Source organism: Perna viridis, chromosome 6, assembly GCF_037379345.1.
Source record: "Perna viridis isolate PV_CMFRI_1.1 ecotype Kerala chromosome 6, ASM3737934v1, whole genome shotgun sequence".
NCBI classification, from domain to species: domain Eukaryota; kingdom Metazoa; phylum Mollusca; class Bivalvia; order Mytilida; family Mytilidae; genus Perna; species Perna viridis.
In genome coordinates this window covers 2,155,743-2,176,336 of record NC_142450.1, presented here as the reverse complement: position 1 = coordinate 2,176,336, position 20,594 = coordinate 2,155,743, and the positions used below count along the sequence as shown (strand labels likewise).

Sequence of the window (20,594 nt, the reverse complement as noted above, 5' to 3'; positions counted from 1 at the left end):
TATATCCGAAAAGCCGAACCAACTAATATCTAGAGCTCAATGCAATGACAAAACAACAAAACCAGAAGCAGTGAAATAATCATGTATCTTCATACATGCAGAACAGCGACAGTCAGTACCATTCCAACACTGCATTAAGCTCTTGAACCGAAAGAATCTATTTTCTGTCCTGAAATGGTCTTGAAAGCTGTTCCACAATGTATCTGGAATTATATTTAGAATTTCGTAAATTTACAAGGCCGTGAAGACATGACGGAGATAGTTTGTGCATAATTTTATATGTTTCCAGCAAGGACCATGCAGGCATGGTTCTCATTCTACGAATCTGAAATGAAGTGATAAATTTTCATATGTGCTTACATAGCCTCAAATACGAAACGATGCACTCTTGCTTGTGCTTTTTTTCATTTTTTGAAAAGAATTTTTCACAGTATACTAATGTGCAGTGCGCAAGGGCAGAAGTTGAAGAAAACTAATTTATCATGTGCTTATTTAATCTATTCAAATAAGAACCTAAACGTTTAAGAATATTTAGCTGTTCAAAGGGCCCCCTTCCTGCAGATTATACTTATATATATATCGTCTCAGAATGTGACGACTCTATTCACTACACTGCTCCATCGGATCAAATTGATGATACAGGGAAGATAACGTAAACTTTTAGAAGGGTCTGAAAAATTCCCAACGATGTTAGAACTGTAAAATTTTTGTCGTTCCCTCCCCAGGACTCGAGCTCGTACCGCTGTGACATCTATGGCAACATCGCCTGCACTAAGTCCAGCGCCCTAGACCACTCGGCCAGCTAGGCTATAAAATATACCTTTCGCTGACCGGGTGATTCCTCCTCGTAGGATTAATCTAGGGCTGTAACTTAGTACACGATGTATGGTAGTACAGGACAGTTCATCTAGGTGTTATTATGTAGGATAGAGGATCAAATTAATGATGCATGTCACAACCAATCAATAAAGCGAAAGCTATATTTTATAGCCTGGCTGGCCGAGTGGTCTAGGGCGCTGGACTTAGTGCAGGCGGTGTTGCCATAGATGTCACAGCGGTACGGGTTCGAGTCCCGCGGAGGGAACGACAAACATTTGCTTCGCAAATTTGACAGTTCTAACATCGTCGTGAATTTTTCAGACCCTTATATATATATATATATATATATATATGTGGGAATTAAAAGATAATTTGTAATCAATCTCAATGTCCATGCAGTAGTTTAACACAGATCTTCGGCGGTAAATTCAAAATTTTGATGGATGTTTATCATGAATTTTACTACCTACAGCCAAAACTTGAAAACAAACACAATAAAGAACATGAAATAACAAAAATTACACACACAAAAGAACACAAAAGTAAATGAGCAATCCTGAATAGTTCCTCGCCTGATATCCTAGCTCCTGGTCAACCTAATCGGCAGTGAATGTGGTACGAAGAGCTGGAAAATAATGTCATGCAGGCTATAGTATCCTACATTATCGAAATGTTTTTACCATTCTCGTACATCTGTAACGGCCATGTTTTATGTTAAAAATGGTAATTAAAATTTAAATAACCGAACAAGCTGGCATTAACACATCTGAACACGATGCACATTTTTTTTTTCGAAGAAACAGTTCGGTTCCTTTTTTTAAATATAAATTTTACAGTTATACTTCTATTATGATAAAGGTCCGTACTTGGTGCAGGCACTTAATACGGTACCAGCTGTTCCGGTGGTGTAATATCTATTTTGCCAAATTTATTTTGGACTTGACTTGATAATGAATCGAAATGGCGTTCGGTAATATTGTTGTTACTCCTATTAAAAAATATAGAAAAGCCTTCGTTTATTTCTCTTTCGAAAAGTGGGAAAGCGTCCACTCATACTGATCTCATATATACTCTGTAGGCTAAATAATAACAGTTCGGTGCCTGCGTTTGCTCCCTTAGAAATACCATTTTAGGCAGTTCAATTAAGATTATTGTTTCAACTAAAAAACTTCACTATAAATCGAATTCTTTCAACTGTATGAGATCTTAATCAAACTTATTTTTTATGTGTTAATTCAAATTGTACATCAAACAGAATATTGAACATTAAATAACCCATTAAAAACTAAAATAATAATGAAATGTCTTAATGTCCATTTTACCCTTTGAACTTCGGAACGTTAATGTTCCATATTTATTGTCGATTCAAATGTTCACATTTTGTCCTTCAGATGATAATTTTACAAATCAATAAAATCCTCCGGGTATTTGCGTTGTATTTTTATGAACCCCTTTGAAACTCTATAACGGTGGGTAACGGTATGACGTCGCCTTGATGACGACGGTGTTGATTGATGTGTGTCAATGCTGAAACGAGGCAATGATTGATTTCTATTATTGTACAGTGGTGGTGATTTTAACGCCATCCATTGTCCGGAATACCTCTGTGATTTATGAGCACCCTGAAGCGAAGACAGCTGGTGAATTCAGGACAAGGTCACAAAATCAGATAAACTCAATACCCTCGTAAAAAAATCATGTACCTTTTTTGTAAAATGTCGTTTTTCGTGTCAGATTCTATCTTCCTTCGCCTTGACATCTCCAGTTTTGTTTTCAAAGTGCTGAAAGGCCTAAAGGGTGTTCTGTTTACTACGAGGACAATGTTGAAAACAAAATATTATTACAATTTTACATAATAAGACGGATCTGTTATTTGTTTACTTTTTAAGAATTGGACGTTTTTTATGGATTTTACAAATGACATGTTTAAATTGCATAATGATTTGTTTTCTTTTTTGTTCCTCGAAAAACTACAGCGGTTTTTTTTTTTTTGGACATGCTACACAATTTTGTGACACCAAATATTACTTTGTTAAATGAAAGATAATTAATCATGCCTCGTTATGTATTTATTGTCTATTGCATTTATCGTGTTCTTTATTGTTTGTGTGGAAAATTATACATGTATTTACTAAGGTGCTAATATAATTGAACCTTTTCACCATAAATATTAATATTGTTTTCTAATTTCTAAAAATAAAGAAAAAAAATAAAATATACATTTTCATGGGGAAAATCCTGTAAAGTTATTCAGTTTAGGTTTTTAGTGTAATATTTTTTCACGGTTATAAATAAAAATGAAACACAACAAATTTATGAATTTTATTCAGCAAATGAATGTCCCTTTATTGTTGTTTGGCTTCAACCGTAACACATGAATTTTACAAGATATAAAAAACCATATTGATTGTTGAATACACAAACTGGGTAGTGTAGCTAATTATCATTATCAGTTTTAACTAAAGATAACATTTTCTTATAATAAAAGTGGGTGAAAATTATATGACGTCTTACAAACATCTGACAAAACAATGCAGAGGAGACGGATCTGTTTCCTTTCCTTTCAATTTTCTTCTTTTTTTTTTTTAAACATCTGTCTATGTCGGCTAGTATGGCTTTTGTAAGTAAATAGGTAACTCTCTATCACTAGTTATAACTATTTTTAATCTTGTGGCTTTTGTCGTATGGGTGCTCATATTAATTGTGACTTTTTGTCCTTTGGGGGCTCAGATTATTTGTGACTTTATGTCCTACCGAAATTGGGATTTTTTTGGCCCGCGACTTTTTGTCCTGTGACTTACTGTCCGTTTACCTCTGTTTTTACACAATTGTGCTAAAAATTATTTACATCTTCTCCTGTAACACGTTTTTACATAGAAGAAGACCTGGCTTTTTATTCTTTTTTTTATATTTTTTTATATTTTTTTTTTTTAAATTCTACTAATCCCATAAAAAAATTGTTTGCAAAGCATACATTACACTTCAGACTGTCTACTGTCTTTCAATGTGTTGTATAAATATTTGCCTTTTCATTAGTCTCTGTCTGGTTTTTAATGGCAATTGTCATTTTTGAAAACTTATTGTATTTCTGGAATTTTCCTTGCAGACATTTTCACGCCATTTACTTATTAATATGTTTGCATAATTACTTACCGAATATCTTCTAAAAAGTGACTTTTACTTAACAGTGTTTGCTGAATTTCTTAACTCTACGCAACACAAAAAGAAAACGCGTTTGAGGACACCGACAAAATGTCTATTTCTTTAATTTGGTCAAATATTGCATTTTCAAATGAATTCTTCCTCACTTTTCATAACGAGTGCATAAATTACTGTCGACGAAGACTATTTTTTTTTAATCTGGGTTTATGATGGTATGTGTGACCATATGTCGTGCGGTGGATTCAAACATTTATTTCCTATTAGTAGCCTCGAAACAATCAAGACAGTATAAGAAAGAAAAAACTTAGACTTAAATTTCATATATGTATGGGCGTATTTTTTAGACCATCGTTGACGGAAAATAGATTTACACTTACATAAAACTAAACTTTGACAGTTGTAGAACCATTAAATTGTCTAGACCAGTCACCTAATGAAGAGGTCATTCGACAAATCATTATGCAACCTTCAAAGCTATTACTTAACCCATAAATCTCTTGCTTACAACCCGCCAAACAGCAGACAAATAAACAACTAAATTGATTCTTCCATAAACATTTATAATTTTTATTGGTGTACAATTCTCACTCTGGCAGTGTTATAACATTGTAAAACTAGCACCTTGTTATAAGGTCGACGAAAGAAACGAAATAAATAAAGATAATTTATTTGGTATTTGAAAATTGAAAAAAAAGAACTTTAACGTACAACTATCGTAATTTCACACACAACCATACAATGTCAAGTACGATTGTTCAACTATCTATTTAGTTCAGTTATCCTAAAATGCTCACTGCAAAATAGAGTTTGCATTAAATTTTCTATATATTCACCTCTCTCTGGGTAAATTAGAAATGGCAGTGGCGGGTCCAAAGAATCACCGACAGAGCGATGGAACAAAAACTATTTGTCTAATACTTTCTAATGCAGGCATATTTATATCACGAGAATTCATAAATTCATAAATTGTCAATTTCATAAGGGGGTCTGGGCTCTCGCCACCCCCTTGGATCCGCCTATGTATTGGCTGTGAATTAGAAATAATTCATGACAAGAACTGTGGTTGTTAAACTTTCATTTTACACATGATAATGTTTCCACATTTAATGCGAGTAGTATTTTAACCTCGTGTCTTTTGTCCATTTTTTTGCGTGTTGACATGTACAGAGATTAGATTAGAAGTCACAGAATTTCTTCACCTGGAGCCCCCTTTTCTTATCGCTCTGCTAATATCACCCTAATGCATCTACATCTGTGTTTCTGTCTGGCGGATCCATGGGGGAGGGGGTGTTGAATAATTGTGTACGTTAAATCATAAAAAAAAACACTCATCGGTGATTCTTTCAAGATTTAATTTTGGGGGCCCCCTTACCTAAACGCTGGATTCGCCACTGTCTGTTAAATATAATTTAGCTTGCTTTGCATAACTGCTTGTTTTATGTGTATTACATTATTTCTATGTGCATGTTTGCCTGTTTTAAAGTTATGCATATGGTTTATTAATATTCAATTCATAGGTTTCTGGGTTATTGTTTTGTGATGTTTTAAATCCTGCCAAATAAGAATAACGTTTTTTTATATTCTCTTTGTTCTACGTTTATCTTAAAAAAAAAGAAGTCTACTATGTTCGATTCGAGTTTTTTAATAATGACCATTTTATAGCAAAATACTGCATTTTTGCTGTCCCCAATTTTGTCCATCGGTTTCGTAAAGCTGCTTATGAATAAAAACCGTTGCTTTTAGATATTGTTATTTTATCATCAATCATCCTGTTATTAGTTTGGATTTAAAAAAAAATAAACCTGAAATCAAGTGACTTATTTTGATAAAACTTTCCGTTAACACTTTATCAGTAGTCAACATTCCTTCGTTTCTGTGAAGGCCAAGACTGTGACAGTCGAAGAGTCTGATAAGATAAAGTTTGACATTGTGCTCTGCATGTGACAGGGCGATCCATTGTCGCGTCTATTTACTTGAACCTCTAAAGCAAGTCCTCGTCTGTGTTACATTTTTCCCGTATGAAGCACATAAAATATTGGCAATTACAGAAAAAACTAGAGAAATTGATTAAATGCCTTTAATAATAATATATGTACTGTGTTAGTTTCCTTCAAATATCGCCAAGGTGCTAAAAGTATTGTTTAAAGGATAGAATATTTTTCTTTCGTTTCATCTACCTAATTATTGAGCAATTGGTGCTAATTATTTATTGTAAAAGTAATTCAATGACATTTCTATTGTTGTACAATAATGAAAAGATGACATATAATAGGTAAATAATAAGGTGAGAAAATTGAAAGATAATTGTTAACAATAATGGCACGGCGACACCAATATTTTTTCTAAAGAATGTCACGCTTTGTTTGTTTGATCAAAGGATAACAAAGAAAATGTGTTAACAACAATAATATAATTGTTTTCTTAACAATTAGACAATGTACGTGAGAAAAAAGTAATTTTCTCTAAGAAGTCGATAATGTTCTTTAGAAAATTCTTTATTCTTTAACAAAAAGAATAAATTGGAATTTTAATCTGTGCGATCTTGACTCACAATTTAGGTGACTGTATTTATAACGGAGATAAGGAGAGTGTCATTTTTTTGTCAGATAAAATCTTTTCTTGTTGTAAAACTTGTGAATTTTACAGCTCTTTTTTTTTCAAATCTAGCATGACAATCATTATTATATATTATATTGTCCTTTTATCATAAATTGACCCTACAAAGTAAGTCCGTACAAATCTTACACATCGTTATTGATATGGATATTTCATAGAGCTGGCATGAAATTAGAGGTCTAAAACTATTCATAGAATAAAAACCAAATACTCTTGTCAAATTCAAGAATAATTGAACTGAATTGAAAAAAAAAATACATGTAAATGCGTCTGGACCCTAGACTAATTAATGTCCCTTTGTAAAACAGCATAGACTTGATGAATGAATTGATCTACATATTTTATTTCACTGCTTATTTTCGCCATTTATCGATCTTTAGTGTTTAATATATGTACAAACTCTGATTATAGATATTTTAGTGGAAATAGAAAGAGGATAACATTATAATTTGCAATGACAGTTTGTAAATAACCGCTTTATAGTACTGTTGAACGGAAAAAGTAACAAGAAAAAAGTCACATGGAGAATAGTCACATGACCTGTTTTCCTGTGACCTTTTCTGGTTTCATAATTTGAATGTCATGACTATGATAAATGTAATCCTTCTAAAGATTGTCAAACTTACGGATTCAAATGGATCAAAAGTATTTACAATGAAACCTGTGTAAAACGACGCCCTTCCAGGATTTAAAATTAGTTCGGTTTAGACAGGTTTTTGGTATAATTACCCATGAAGGCTCAAATTAAAGCTTACACGAAGGCAAAAAGTCTCTGGTGTTGACAGGTTTTTTGTTTGTTATTTTTTGTTCTTTTGTGTTTGTGTGTGTGTGTGTGTGTGGGGGGGGGGGGGGTTAAACAGGTAACGGAAGGTTTTCACAGTAGTTATACGGCTCTTGTTTGGTCTGAGGTCATATCACTACAGCAAACAAAACCAAGTGAGCCAACACTAAAAGGTGACTAATTATCCCCGAACATCGCAAAAACAAGTAGTGCAAGTTTTTTTTTTTTAATTCTGATGTGATCTTTGAAAGCATTCCGCTTGCAGGGATTTATGCATGATTCGACTAATAGGAAAATGCTGCCGCAAGCGTATGTAGATACACACAACCTCCCATTGGACTATTAATAAGGTTTTACATGCTCTCCGTCTTAAGTTAATATGCGTTAAATTTTATGGCGAATCCTGAAATTTTGAAATAAAAGGGGAAGAAGTTCTCGGCTATCATTTGCTCATTTTTCGGAAAAACAACATTATCGAGATGTTTGAACAAAAGGAGTGCCCGACATCCGAAACCCCAACCATGGAACCCGTCACTGTACATCGACAGGATTCGACCAAACCTGTCTAATCAATATATAGACTAGTTGCTGATCCAGAGGTGAGCAGGGCGTATGCACCAGCCCTTTTTATTAAAAAAATTGTCATATTCATGTGTAAAATTGACAAAAACTAGAAAATTATGTCCTGGCAGCCCCTTTTCCTGAGAAACCTATGCTGGCACCCTCCTGTTTTCAGTGTCTGGATCCGGCCCTGCATGTTGACTGTATGTATTCTATTATTGTACCTAGTATCGGAGAACTTATTAAACTTTATAAAGTGCGGCGAAAGTAAGCACGTGATCACACTCGGAATTAACTTTGAAAGTCTACTGAATATATATACCATGCAGGGACTTTAAAATACTGACTTCAGTTAGTAATAGTGTAATAGTTAGTAATACAATGTCCTTTTATATGGAATTCTGGACTGGTTTCTTAATTATGTTAATTCGTTGCGACCAATTCGTAAGTAGACCACCCGAATGCGCGTGAGGAGCCCTTTGAAAAAATGCGTTAAGCTCCTTGCTAATGAATTGTTTAATAAGTAAGTAAAATATGCAAATGACGTTACGCTCATTAGACTATTCATCGCGTTCATTTTGCGTTGTAATACATCGACCAAAACAAGTCGTTTCCGCTTATGATTATGGAACGGAAAGATTTGTCGTGTAATGTGGACATTTAATGTAATATGACACGAAAATTGTCTGAAAATATGAGTAACTTTCGTGAGAAAACAAAACAAAACAAAAATAAACAAATAACAAAACAAAACAAACAAAAAACAAACAAAACAAATAACAAAAAACAAAAAAAAAACAAAAAACAAAACAAACAAAAAAAGATAAAATAAAATAAAACAAAAACAAAAAATAAAACAAAAACAAAAAAATAAAAGAAAACAAAATTTTTGAAAAATAATAATAAAAAAAAACAAAACAAGAAATTTATGTTAATTTGTTATTTTGTTTTTAACTTGAAACAAGTATTGGATTATCAGTGTGTATTAATAATGACATTAAAAGTATTTAAAATAATATCAAGTTGCATATTAACAACAACAACAAAAGAGCAAAAACAACAACAATATCGTTCATTTCCTACGTTTACTTCACTTTCAGCTACTCTCGGAGAGTTAGTACAAATAGTTTGTATGTCTGCCGGGGCAGGTCCAGAGATTTTGAAAACGACCGGAGTTTCAGAAAAAAAGAGCGGGTCCATGCTATTATTTGTCTATTTTTCCAAAATTTTGCTCTAAATTAGCAAAGTTTTTTAACAAACGTGGGTTGTCCGACTCCAGAACTCCCCTTGATTCGCCACTGGTCTGTGCGTCTGTCGAATTGACCTTGAAGCTATACAAATATGAATCTGAAGATAGAATCGTGCACATACCCGTGTTGAGCTTTTATAGGTACTGCATTTTGATACAAACTTAGTACATTGTCGAAGTGGTGCCAAACAACACGAAACTTAGTTAAAATTTTATCATGACATCATAATTTGTGTTTAAAAATCTAACTTATAGTTTTTCTTATTCTTGTATAATCGCAGCTGGCTTTTAGTTAAATTTTTTGTTGTAGTTATTGCAGTTTTCTACTTCAGATTTTTCATCCACAGGATGATAATAAAACAGATGGATTATCATTATCTTAAAGCATAAATCTGACAAACGTTGGAGCGTGAAGACAATTGAAGATATAAACCACCACTGATTAGCATGCTAACAATCGTAATAAAAATCATTGATAAGATAATACCATAAGAATGTAATATTTTGAAAAATTTCATTTTATCATCTCCCAAACTAACATATTTTACAGCGTTAGAACTTCCTCTTTTGTGCCTTTAATCTTAACCCTTTGAATATGTGCGTCACTGATTAGATATCTGTTAATTATATATTTATAAACATGATAAATTATAGATGACGTTTTATCAATTAACACAGTTTCTAGGATAAATCAAAAAAATATTTTAAAAATCAAAGAAACAATAGAGCGTATGTGATAAAGGTGACATTTAAAAAAACAAAAGAAAATTGGAACAAAAATACTGAAGCGAGAGAAACAACACCATTTTTGTTTAATGTACAATTAACAAAAGCTGCATGGATTCACACCTCGATATTTACCCCGTTGTGTAATTACTGTCCCCCGCTGGTTTGACTGGGATATTCAAAATGTCAAAATTTATTTCAAGTACCCTTGTAACAAGTTAAACCGTTTTCGATCCCACATCAACGAGCGATGTATTGGCTTTGTGGATCAGTGTCAGAGTCATGTGGATATTGTCGAGAAAGATAGTGTTTACAGTTGTGATGGATGGAATTTTTGACATATGAATAAACACTTAAGTGTGATCTCGTGGGAATAAATATCTGGGTCTCTACCCTTTTAACCGAAACATGTTAAAAAAGATATCACACAAAGTTGTTTTTTAAAATGAAAACCATGAAATTGAATCAAACAGTAATTAAGAAACAAAAAAAAACAAAAACAAAAACAAAAAAAAAAACAACAACAAAAAAAAACAAACAAAAAACAAACAAACAAACAAACAAAATAAAACAAAACAAAATGTAAATCATAGCCCACTCTATGTTGTGGAACTTGTGTTATCCCCTTAGATCCTATTTGAACAATAAGTATGTTTACTTAAAAAATGATTGAATGAAGAAAAAAATGACTGGGGAAATTTCTAAATTATTCCTGTATACAAAATCTGACATGACAGAGCAAAAAAAAAAAAATAGTACATTTAAGTGTATAAAACCACTGATCATGAAACCAATAATTCCAGGTTTGGTTTATGCACTTATCAAAGATTTGTATATTTTTTTTTGTACGTATGTTCTTACTATCTGTCTGTGTATCAGTTGTCAATGTTGGTTTATTATAATACATAAAAAAAAACTGAAGTAGTTAAGTAAACTATATATATATGCTGGAATTCAGAAAATGAACACTATGACTGAATTAGCCATAAAATAGTTACATTCCATTCCAATAGGTACCATGAGTTAAATTTACAAATTATATCTTAAAATTGTTATTTGGAAGTACAAATATATTGATAGTTCGATGCCCGAGGCAATTTGTAAACAATGGAATAGACTATACCAATGGGCAGTGCGATAAACATCTCTGCAAATATGTTTTCTGATTGGTCAAAATCATCACATGATAACGGACCCGCCATTTTCAATCAGCGTGGTCTGTCGATTTATATTTACACGCAAGTTTGTAAACAACTCACTTTAAAAACTGGATTTATAGTAAGAGGATATTGTTTCAAAGATGTCAACGCTACAACCAAGAGTTCGTAGAGGCAAAAGATCAGCCTTACGTAAGAGAGAAAAAGACTTAGCAAAGACTTTGAATTTTCAAGATTCGGACGGTGAGTTCAGTCCGAATGATGGCGGATCAAGCCCATTTCATTCGCCCAGTATGGATAGTGATGAACCATCGGATTATTTGGAATTAGATATGTCAACGCCATTCTTAAGTTCTTCACGTTCTTCACGGAGATTTCTAGGTGGATCTAGGAAATTGTCACCAATTCCTTTCGGACTTGAGGAAGAAAACGATGGGGACGTAGAACTTGATGACGACGAACAGCGCGTCCCAGCCCCCGGTAAACATGTTATTTCTCCATCAAAATGTCACTTTTCACCACCTTCGCGGAAACTTAGAGGACTAAGACTTTTTGATACACCACACACACCTAAATCACTCTTACAGAAAGCCAGAAGACGTCGGCTGACAGATGAGAAGAAATCGACCCAGGATAAAGTTGAAGCAAATGTCAACCCTTTCACACCTTGTAACAACAGACCGACACCACCTTGTTCAATAATCAGTGCAAAAAGGAGCAGAGAACAGATGGAAAGGTATATTTTAATTATTAATTCATGTTTAAACATTTAACATATGCTGTCACACATGATTTGAATGGTCTTTTTTTCTTCTTCCGAACTTGGCCAGTTAAACTTGCAGAAAAATAATAAGAGAAGAATTTGAATTAATGTTTGCCACTACTTTGTATTCTGAATGGTTAAAATTAATTTGTAAAAATGGTTCTGTCAGCCAAGTGACAACCATTTTTTAAGGTACCTTTCAAACCTTGTTTAATTGTAATGACTCATAGTCTCATGGTTTTGCTTGCTTTGACTCATTGTGATAAGATCAAAAGGATTTTTTTTACTGTCTATGAAAGATTAAAATTTAAATTGTATTGTACACAGTTGGGTAAGGAGCAACTACTGTTTGAATATTCATAGCAGGGTTTACATGATTATTTCGTATAATAGATATGCAGATAGCCACATAAGATGAGAACATTTTAAGAATGGCAATATTCCCTTATTGAATTTGACAGTTCTATGTATTCAAAATCTGATTTTTAAATCATGATTACATGGGTTTTTAAGGAAATTTTGATAAGACCATGGGTGTAGCAGGGGTTTATTTAGGTAATGTAGGAAATGCATTATGCAAGCATTTTGGGAAACAAAGAATATGACAAATTTGCCATTTGGAAGCCATAATTAAGGGGTAAAGTTAAGTTTTTGAATATTGCATGATTTTGATATAATTTTCTTTTGTAGCATATCATTCATGTACTCAGTATTATACACATGTACATGTAAATATACTATACACATGTACACTACTGTCAAAACAAATTTTAATTTGTCCACTCTCCACAGTGTAGATAAGAGTGGAGTTGACATTTCAAAGCAAAGAAATGCAGCAATTTTATCTTAGTTTTTACTTTGGTGGTGATACAGTGGTGTCGCAGCGGAGGACTTGAGTGACTCCACTGTGAAACGTGGGGAAATTAAAAATTAGGTTGATGGTGGTGTACATGTGCATGTATCTTCTGTTTTGTGATAAACTGTTGAGTTCAAAATGTTTTTGGTTGCTACTTGTATCTATTATTTGTCAAGAGGCTAAAAAGACACCCATTAGCTAAATGACTGACCTACTGTACCCCTTGTTATCTCTGTCATGACATCAGAGACCCTGGATGATTTTGAAAGTAGAAGAAAGAAAATTTGTCTAAACTGGTCAACCAGGCAGAACAGTTAACTTGCCCTTATTAAGAGGAACAGAAGAAACATATCAGATTAGGTGCCCCATCAGGAAAGCTCTGTTCAAATTGCTATCAATGGAATTTGTTTGCCATTGGCCAATTACAGGGTGCTTATTTAGACGTCTGAAAGCGATGTTTATAAAACTGAATTTTACCTACAGTATTAAGGCAAAAAATAAAATAATAGTCTTGCTTCCTGCTACTAGCCAGAAGAAAATTGTGTTGGTAGATTGGAAAAGAATTTTATTATTTTTTAAAAAAAATTATTTGTGCTTGACATTCATCCATGGTAATATGATTTTATTGACACAATGTCTTTTTATCTGTTGTCCTCACCTTACTTCTCTTTAAATTCATACATAATAGGACTTATTTTTCAATTTAATAATGCAATTGAAGTACACTGATGACTACCATGGCTGCTGCCATGTTATTGTTCATCTACATGTATGTATAAATGCAGAAACGAAAAGATGGTTAACACCAAAAATTTGGTAAATAGATCTTAGGAAAAATTCATTTTTTTTTTAAATTTGGGGAAAAACATTAACATCATGGCAAAAACAATGGGTCTGTTGGGTAGCTAGAAACAAGACTATTATATTTTTTTTACCAAAATGTAACAGTTTTGGATTTAAGCTCATAACTGATTATTTTTAATTAGAGCAACTTATTATTGGTTGTTTTTTTTTTCTATTATTGAATATTTTTATTTGTAGAAGCCTGTTAGAAGATTCTGCTGATGAGATTGAAATTGATATGCCATCAACAAAGGTAAGTCTATTTTTCTCATCAGTACAGTGTATGTTAATGTGACTAAACTAAATTATCTTTTGAATTAATTTCTGTGTGTTTTTGTACATTAAAATTATATTTCCAAAGAAAATTGAGGCCAAAATTAAAATAAAGTTTCCTTACCCTACATACCCATAAAAATTGGCCCTATCCACATGTTATTGTCATTCTCTGACAAGATTTTTTAAACTTCCATTTCATTTTTTATTTTCTTTGATCATGGTTTTTTACAGAATTTAGATGAAATTAAGAAAAATAAATTCCTTTCATACCTACCCAAAGCCAGGAGATGAGGTCAGTTGATGGGAAACAAACATAATAAGTGTGGCCTTGGGATTTTGGTAACTGCAAAACATTTTTGAACAGTTTCTGTATGTACTTGTATCTGAAATATGTCATGTCAATTTAAGTGAACATTTATGATGATAATTTTCTTCTTGCAGAAAATTGCTCTTCATGAAATCAACACATCAAGATACAATGAGGAGTTCCATGAAGTTTGTAAACTTGGAGATGGAGAATTTGGCAGTGTATATAAATGTATTCATAGACTGGATGGATGTACATATGCCATCAAAAAATCAAAAGCACCAGTCGCAGGAAGCCAGTATGAGTATGTAGCAAGTTTTTCTGCCTTATTGTGCTGTCTGGAAATTGAAAAATTAAAATACTGTATAGAAGTTAAAGTCCGTTCATCTGGCTGTCCGTAGAAAGCCTTCACTTGTATTGTAGGTTTCTTCATGAATTATGAAATAATTTTTATTACCGTTGTAAATCAGATTATTTAATTATAGAAAGAAAATATTGCAATAGTTCTGTTCAAACTTCTGAAATTTTTTGATACATTTGGGCTTTTTGATACAATTGTAGGGACAATTGACTTTTTACTGTTAATTAAGGGACATCCTTAAAAAAATACATGAAAAAGTTGCAAATTTGTAGAATTTAATTTATGTTGATCAGTTTTGAATATTGAGCATCATGATTTATGGCAAAGTATAATGTACCGGTTTTACTTTTGTAGGAGGAATGCAATGAATGAAGTGTATGCACATGCAGTTTTGGGGAAACATCAACATGTTGTCCGATACTACTCAGCATGGGCTGAAGATGATTACATGTACATACAGAATGAATATTGTAATGGTAAGAAAAATTGTTGGCTCTCACGTTACAACGTAATATTTAATTCACCCACAAAGGCAAAAAAATGGTTTGTTTCTGGCTTACAGCACGAAAATATAGGGAAGGTGCATGCAGGTAGGAAATTTATTTCATTTTCAAAAATATTTTACATTGATTTGCATTGCTATTAGGAAGTAATCTAGACTTACAATTTATCAAGTCAAATGGAGTTTGAAATGACTATAAAATGTTTAGGGTAGGCCCAAAATACTAGGGTAGTTAGGGTAACAGGAAACAGACATATTTTTTATATAGTTTGGTATGGAACACATTTGTTTTTTAATCTCTGAAAATTGACCATTTTATAATCCGTTTTTTTTTTTACCGTTTTAGTATGCTAAGGTTTCAATTTTTCTTTTACTGTTTACTTCCAATTTTGCAAATTTCCACTTTGTTTGTTGACCTCGTATACTATTTAGAATTTTAGTAGGCTATGCTAAAACATGCTTTGTGAAAAAAAAATTTAAGAAGGGGATTTTGAGCTGTAATGTGATGAATAGGATGTCACCTTAATACATGAACCATTGATGCATCAACTTAGTATGTTATAGGAATGCTATGGGTAAAGAAAGTATGAAACAACTGTATTATAAATAAACAATAAATCATCAAATTGGACGAAATGAGGGAAATAAAATTTTCATTTTGGGTGTATTTCTATTTCAGGTGGTAGTTTAGCTGAAGTGATAGAAACCAACAGGAAAACCGGGCGCAAGTTGAGTGAAACTGATTTTAAACAGATTTTAGTGCATGTATCCCAGGGTCTACGATACATCCATTCACAAAACCTTGTCCATCTTGATTTCAAACCTGGTAATGTGTTCATCCATCGGAACCCTAAATTTCTCAACTCACCCGAGAGTGGTATGGAATCCCTGGAGGAAGATGACGAAGTAGAAGAAGCCATCACATACAAAATTGGTAAGTAAAGTAATGAGATTAAGAAGAAATTGCTATACTATTGTGAAGTGTAAATTAAAAAAAAGGAACTAAAATAGTAAGATAATGAATACAAGTTCATATGTATTAACTTTGTGCACTTGTTGTTGACAACTTAGCTACTAATCATTTACTGATTTGTTTGTTTTTTAATTCCTTTGCCTATTTTACTTTGCTGTCTATACTACATGTACTATACATGTACTTTGCTATAGGTGGTAAGAACTTAAGTCACAAAGTTATCATTGTAAATATCCAGATCAACATTGTTTCAAAGAATCCTGTTTACTGAAAAACGTGCTTTGGCTGCTAACATTTCCTTGATCAAAATAATCAATTCTACTTTTCATTGCAGGAGATTTAGGCCATGTGACATCCATGTCAAACCCCACAGTAGAAGATGGTGACTGTCGGTACTTACCCAAGGAAATTCTCAATGATGACTATGAAAACCTGACAAAAGCAGATATATTTGCTCTTGGGTTAACCATGTATGAAGCCGTAAGTAGCCAATTCCCTAATATCAAAGTGCTCATTAGTGCATGATCAATTTAAGAATGCCGTTTATTCATATAAGAAAGTTGTCATCTCTTTAGATGTTTAATTCCTTTGCCCCTTATGAAAGTGGTCAGTTTCTCTCAAATGGTAACTTTAACCATTCCCACAAGAAAGTTGCTGAGCTGGAGAATGCTTTGTTTTTTACATGTATACAGAAATAACGGAGATTTAGCATTAGGCTGTGATTGGTGTAGACTGTAAGTTCAATTTACAATTATTTTGTTATAGTTGTTTGATAGTTTCTTTCTTTCTTACAAAATTGAATTTTTTTACAGGCTGGTGGTTATCCATTACCAAAGAATGGTCCAAAGTGGCATGCAATTAGACGAGGTGAACTCCCATACTTACCTAACCTTTCAGCAGAAATGAACAGCTTGATAAAGGTTTGTATAGTTAATTAAAAAAAAAAGAAGTAAAACAAAGTCAGCCAACAGATTTTTAGAGCTTTGTTTGACTGATAATAATCTATATAAATTTACAGTGGATGCATTGATTCCATAAATACATTGTTATGACAGAATAAAGATAGGTAAAGAGACAATGGCTTCTTAATAAAAAAAAAAAAACAAAAAAACTTAAAGCTTAAAATATTTCTTGTTTGCTTTAATCAGAGTAAGCAGTACATTTTATATGCTCGTACTGAACCGAGGGTAAAAAACTGCCCATTACTACTTGATTAAATGGAAAATTGACACATACATTGTTAGACACCCAAGGGTTCAAATTTACTTAAAAAAGATTGGAAGTTTCTTGACATTTCCATGTTCTAGATTATTTGTCCACTTGAGGAAATCCAAAATATTCAATGAAGAGTCAATAGAAAGTGTTAAATGTTGAAAGACATATGGCTACCTAGGCTTTTAAGATTTCCATTGTCCTTGTTCAGAAGTTGTGCCCCAGACCTAGGTCCCACGCTAGTTTGAACTGTTACCCCTGGATATGGATGTCAATACGCCTTGGTATCTCTGAATACTTTACTGTTATAGTCATGCACTAATTTATTGGCAATAAATATGTTTTATCTATCTGACAGAGTATGGTTGATCCTGACCCATTACAGAGACCTTCAGCTGTTTCCATATCACAACATCCAGAGCTCTGTCCACAAGCCAAGAAATCAAAAGCACAGCTTAGGAAAGAATTGAATGAAGAACGATTTAAGAACCAGATGTTGTCAAGGTATGTGTTGTGCTATTTTCTATGAGAGAGAAATTTGCTTTCATGTTTTATTTCAACTTTCCCTAAACAGTACAAGCAATTTAGTTTTTTTAACATACATGTTTTTGCCCCAAAATTTCCATTTATAATTGGAAATATTTATGTGTTTTTTTTTAACTGTTTTACTAAACTTGCATTTAACAGCTGCTGTTCTGATAAAATTTGAAGACATGCTACTTAAGAAAAAAAGGAATACTTATTTGTTTTAACTGTCAGGTTTCTTTGTTTTGTGCTGAAATAATTCAACTGCTAGACTAAAATATATTATAAAAAAAAAAACATCTTGATAATCATATAAAAGCTTGTCACTTGAAACTAAGGCATTATTTGAAAAAAAAATTGTTAACTGTGATTGTTTTCATTACAGGAAGTTGATAGAAGCCACTCAGTGTCTTGTACAGACCACACCAGTGTTTGCCCAACCAGACAAGATGAGCCGATTGATCGGAAGCAGGATGAAGAGAAGTTTGAGCATGACAAATTTTTAATGGGGACTTGAAGATGTGATAGTGTATCGGCTCGTGCAATACTTAGAATTTGTATAAATATTTGTACAGACTGGAGTAGAAAATAACCAGTGACATTTTGTTATAATATTGTTATGTAATATATTCTGTTATTGTGCCAAGAGTATGGTGGTACCAGGAGGTGTAATTATCATTTGACTTAACATAATTATAGTGGTTATAGTTTCTGTTGGAGATGCCATATTTTTTATCACCTTTTTTATACAAAGATTTAATGTAAATTGATTGCATGGTTTTAAATTTTGTCATATATTATGAAGAAATTATTATCTGTCTGTATGTTTTATATCATGAAAGAAATTTTATTTAATCACAACTTTTTGTAACTTTTATTTGATAAATGTTCTGTTTGTTTCGGAATTGTGTTTGGTCTTGCACAAAAAAGTTTGTACATATACCTATTGTATTTCACCCAAGAAATGTAGCACGATTGATAAAAATATCTTTCCCATCTAAAAATTATTCTGTGGTCTGTTTTATTGTTCTTTGTGTAAAATTTACAATTGGCTTTCAGTAAATTATTAGTTCTGATTTAAAAAAAAAAAGGAATTTAAGTTAATAAGCTACATTTCTTGGTTCTGACCTCTTGTATGGCATCTCCAACACATCATGTGACATGTACAGTGATCATGTGATGATCATTTGAATTCCAGGTAATGTATAATGGTGCGTGCTATTGGGCAGTATTTGTACATTGTTTTTATTGTAGGTATATTTATCCCTGTCCATTGTTGAACACAGCAACATGATGGTGCTTATTGTATGTTTTACAAATAAAATTTTAATAAAATAATCCATGTGTTTTACTGATGAAGAATGGCTGCTGGATGTGAAGTTTCATGGAAGTGTTTTTTTTTTTTATAGCGACTAAAATGGGCAGCTTCATGGGATTGAGTCTTTCCATAATTATGTGATCCTTACCTGTTCAACTTGCTAAGTGCTATTCCAGAATTAATTGTGATGGGGGTCAGGAGGCACCTCTATCAAAATTTGACGGGTGGTTGTTATTTAAACGGCCTTTAAAAACATTGGAAGGTAATAATGAAAGTTACATGCATGGTGGGGTCATATAAAAAGTGCGTCCTGATCCCCATACATTAATTTCTGGAATAGCCTTAACGTAGTAAACTGGACAATTAAGGAATTAAAAATGTGGAATAATAGAAATTATAAATATTTTGCTAAGTAACTAGGTAGTCCATCAGGTCAATCAACAAAAGACTAACTTTATTAGATTACTGTTTTAATTCATTCTGCTTTCTTTATCAAATTCAATAATGGAACAACTTTCAATTGTCAACAAACAATGATCAGGTAGAAAATGAGTTGAGGTTTACTTAAACATGACAACTCCATCATCTTCTCCAAAGTAAAATTGTGGCAGCTATTTGGCTTTCTCTGTGATGTAAAAATATAAACCTGAATATAATTATTATAACTATTCTTATAGTACCTACTTACATTAGTCAAAAACAAGGAATAGGTGCTATAACTACAGGAAGTACCAAAACCAGCTTTTATCTAAATATCAAACTCCTAAACAAAACTACATAAAACAAAAACAGTGAGAAGAAATATAATTACAAGAAATCACTTAGTAGGGACGCTTTTATCTAGTCGAAACTACAAATTAATTTTAATTCTGTCCATCCAACATTAAACCACTGAAATCCCACCATGACAAATTTGTTTACTTGATGCTGTATCATTAATCCACCTTAGACAACAGTAAAAATGTGTCGTAGACAGGTGTATTGATAAACATGGTGTTGTCTTGTAAATCACCTCTACAATAAAGTTCTTTTATACAGGGTAGGAAATTCACTCAAATTCTAGCCAGTCCTGAATGCAATTTTTTAAATATATTTACTATATGGCTACATGTATATAGATTTTTGCCAAAATAAGCCAGCCCTGCCAAAAAATAGCCAGTCTTGGGCTGGCAGGCGGGTTACTATTTCCAACTGTCGTATAGGCTTTTTTAAACAGATAATTAAAGGGCAGATAGGGAAATTGATGAAATCATGGTTACAATGTTAAATAACACAAAGAACTCCACTATAAACTGGAAGCATGGACAGTGTAAACCAGTAGGATTGCTGACATGCTTTGTATTTTTATTTTTTTTTGTTAAGTAACATTAGGCACAATCTACTAGCATGTTTTGACAGAAGGTAAGTAATTAAGATGCTTTAATTTTCATTTAAATATTTGCAAAAGAACTATAAAGTGTACACAAAGTTTATTCTAAGATAGATTACCCCATTTTTTTCTTGTCATCATATGGAACAGATACAGGTTTGCCAACTGGCTTAAGGAGGAGATACATCAGTGATATTATTCTATAAAACTTCCCCCTT

At 32.6% G+C, this 20,594-nt stretch overlaps 1 protein-coding gene across 1 annotated transcript; it reads left to right on the top strand.

Moving 5' to 3' along the window:
* The first annotated feature begins 11,095 nt into the window (after nt 1-11,095).
* Nucleotides 11,096-19,027, top strand: LOC148613194 (wee1-like protein kinase 1-A). The gene is made up of 9 exons (XM_088586424.1): nt 11,096-11,807; nt 13,732-13,786; nt 14,251-14,420; nt 14,832-14,953; nt 15,659-15,913; nt 16,287-16,432; nt 16,765-16,872; nt 17,523-17,668; nt 18,075-19,027. Exons 1-9 carry the CDS (start codon nt 11,215-11,217, stop codon nt 18,193-18,195), a joined length of 1,716 nt encoding a protein of 571 aa, XP_088442550.1. The 5' UTR covers nt 11,096-11,214; the 3' UTR covers nt 18,196-19,027.
* The last annotated feature ends 1,567 nt before the right edge of the window (nt 19,028-20,594 follow it).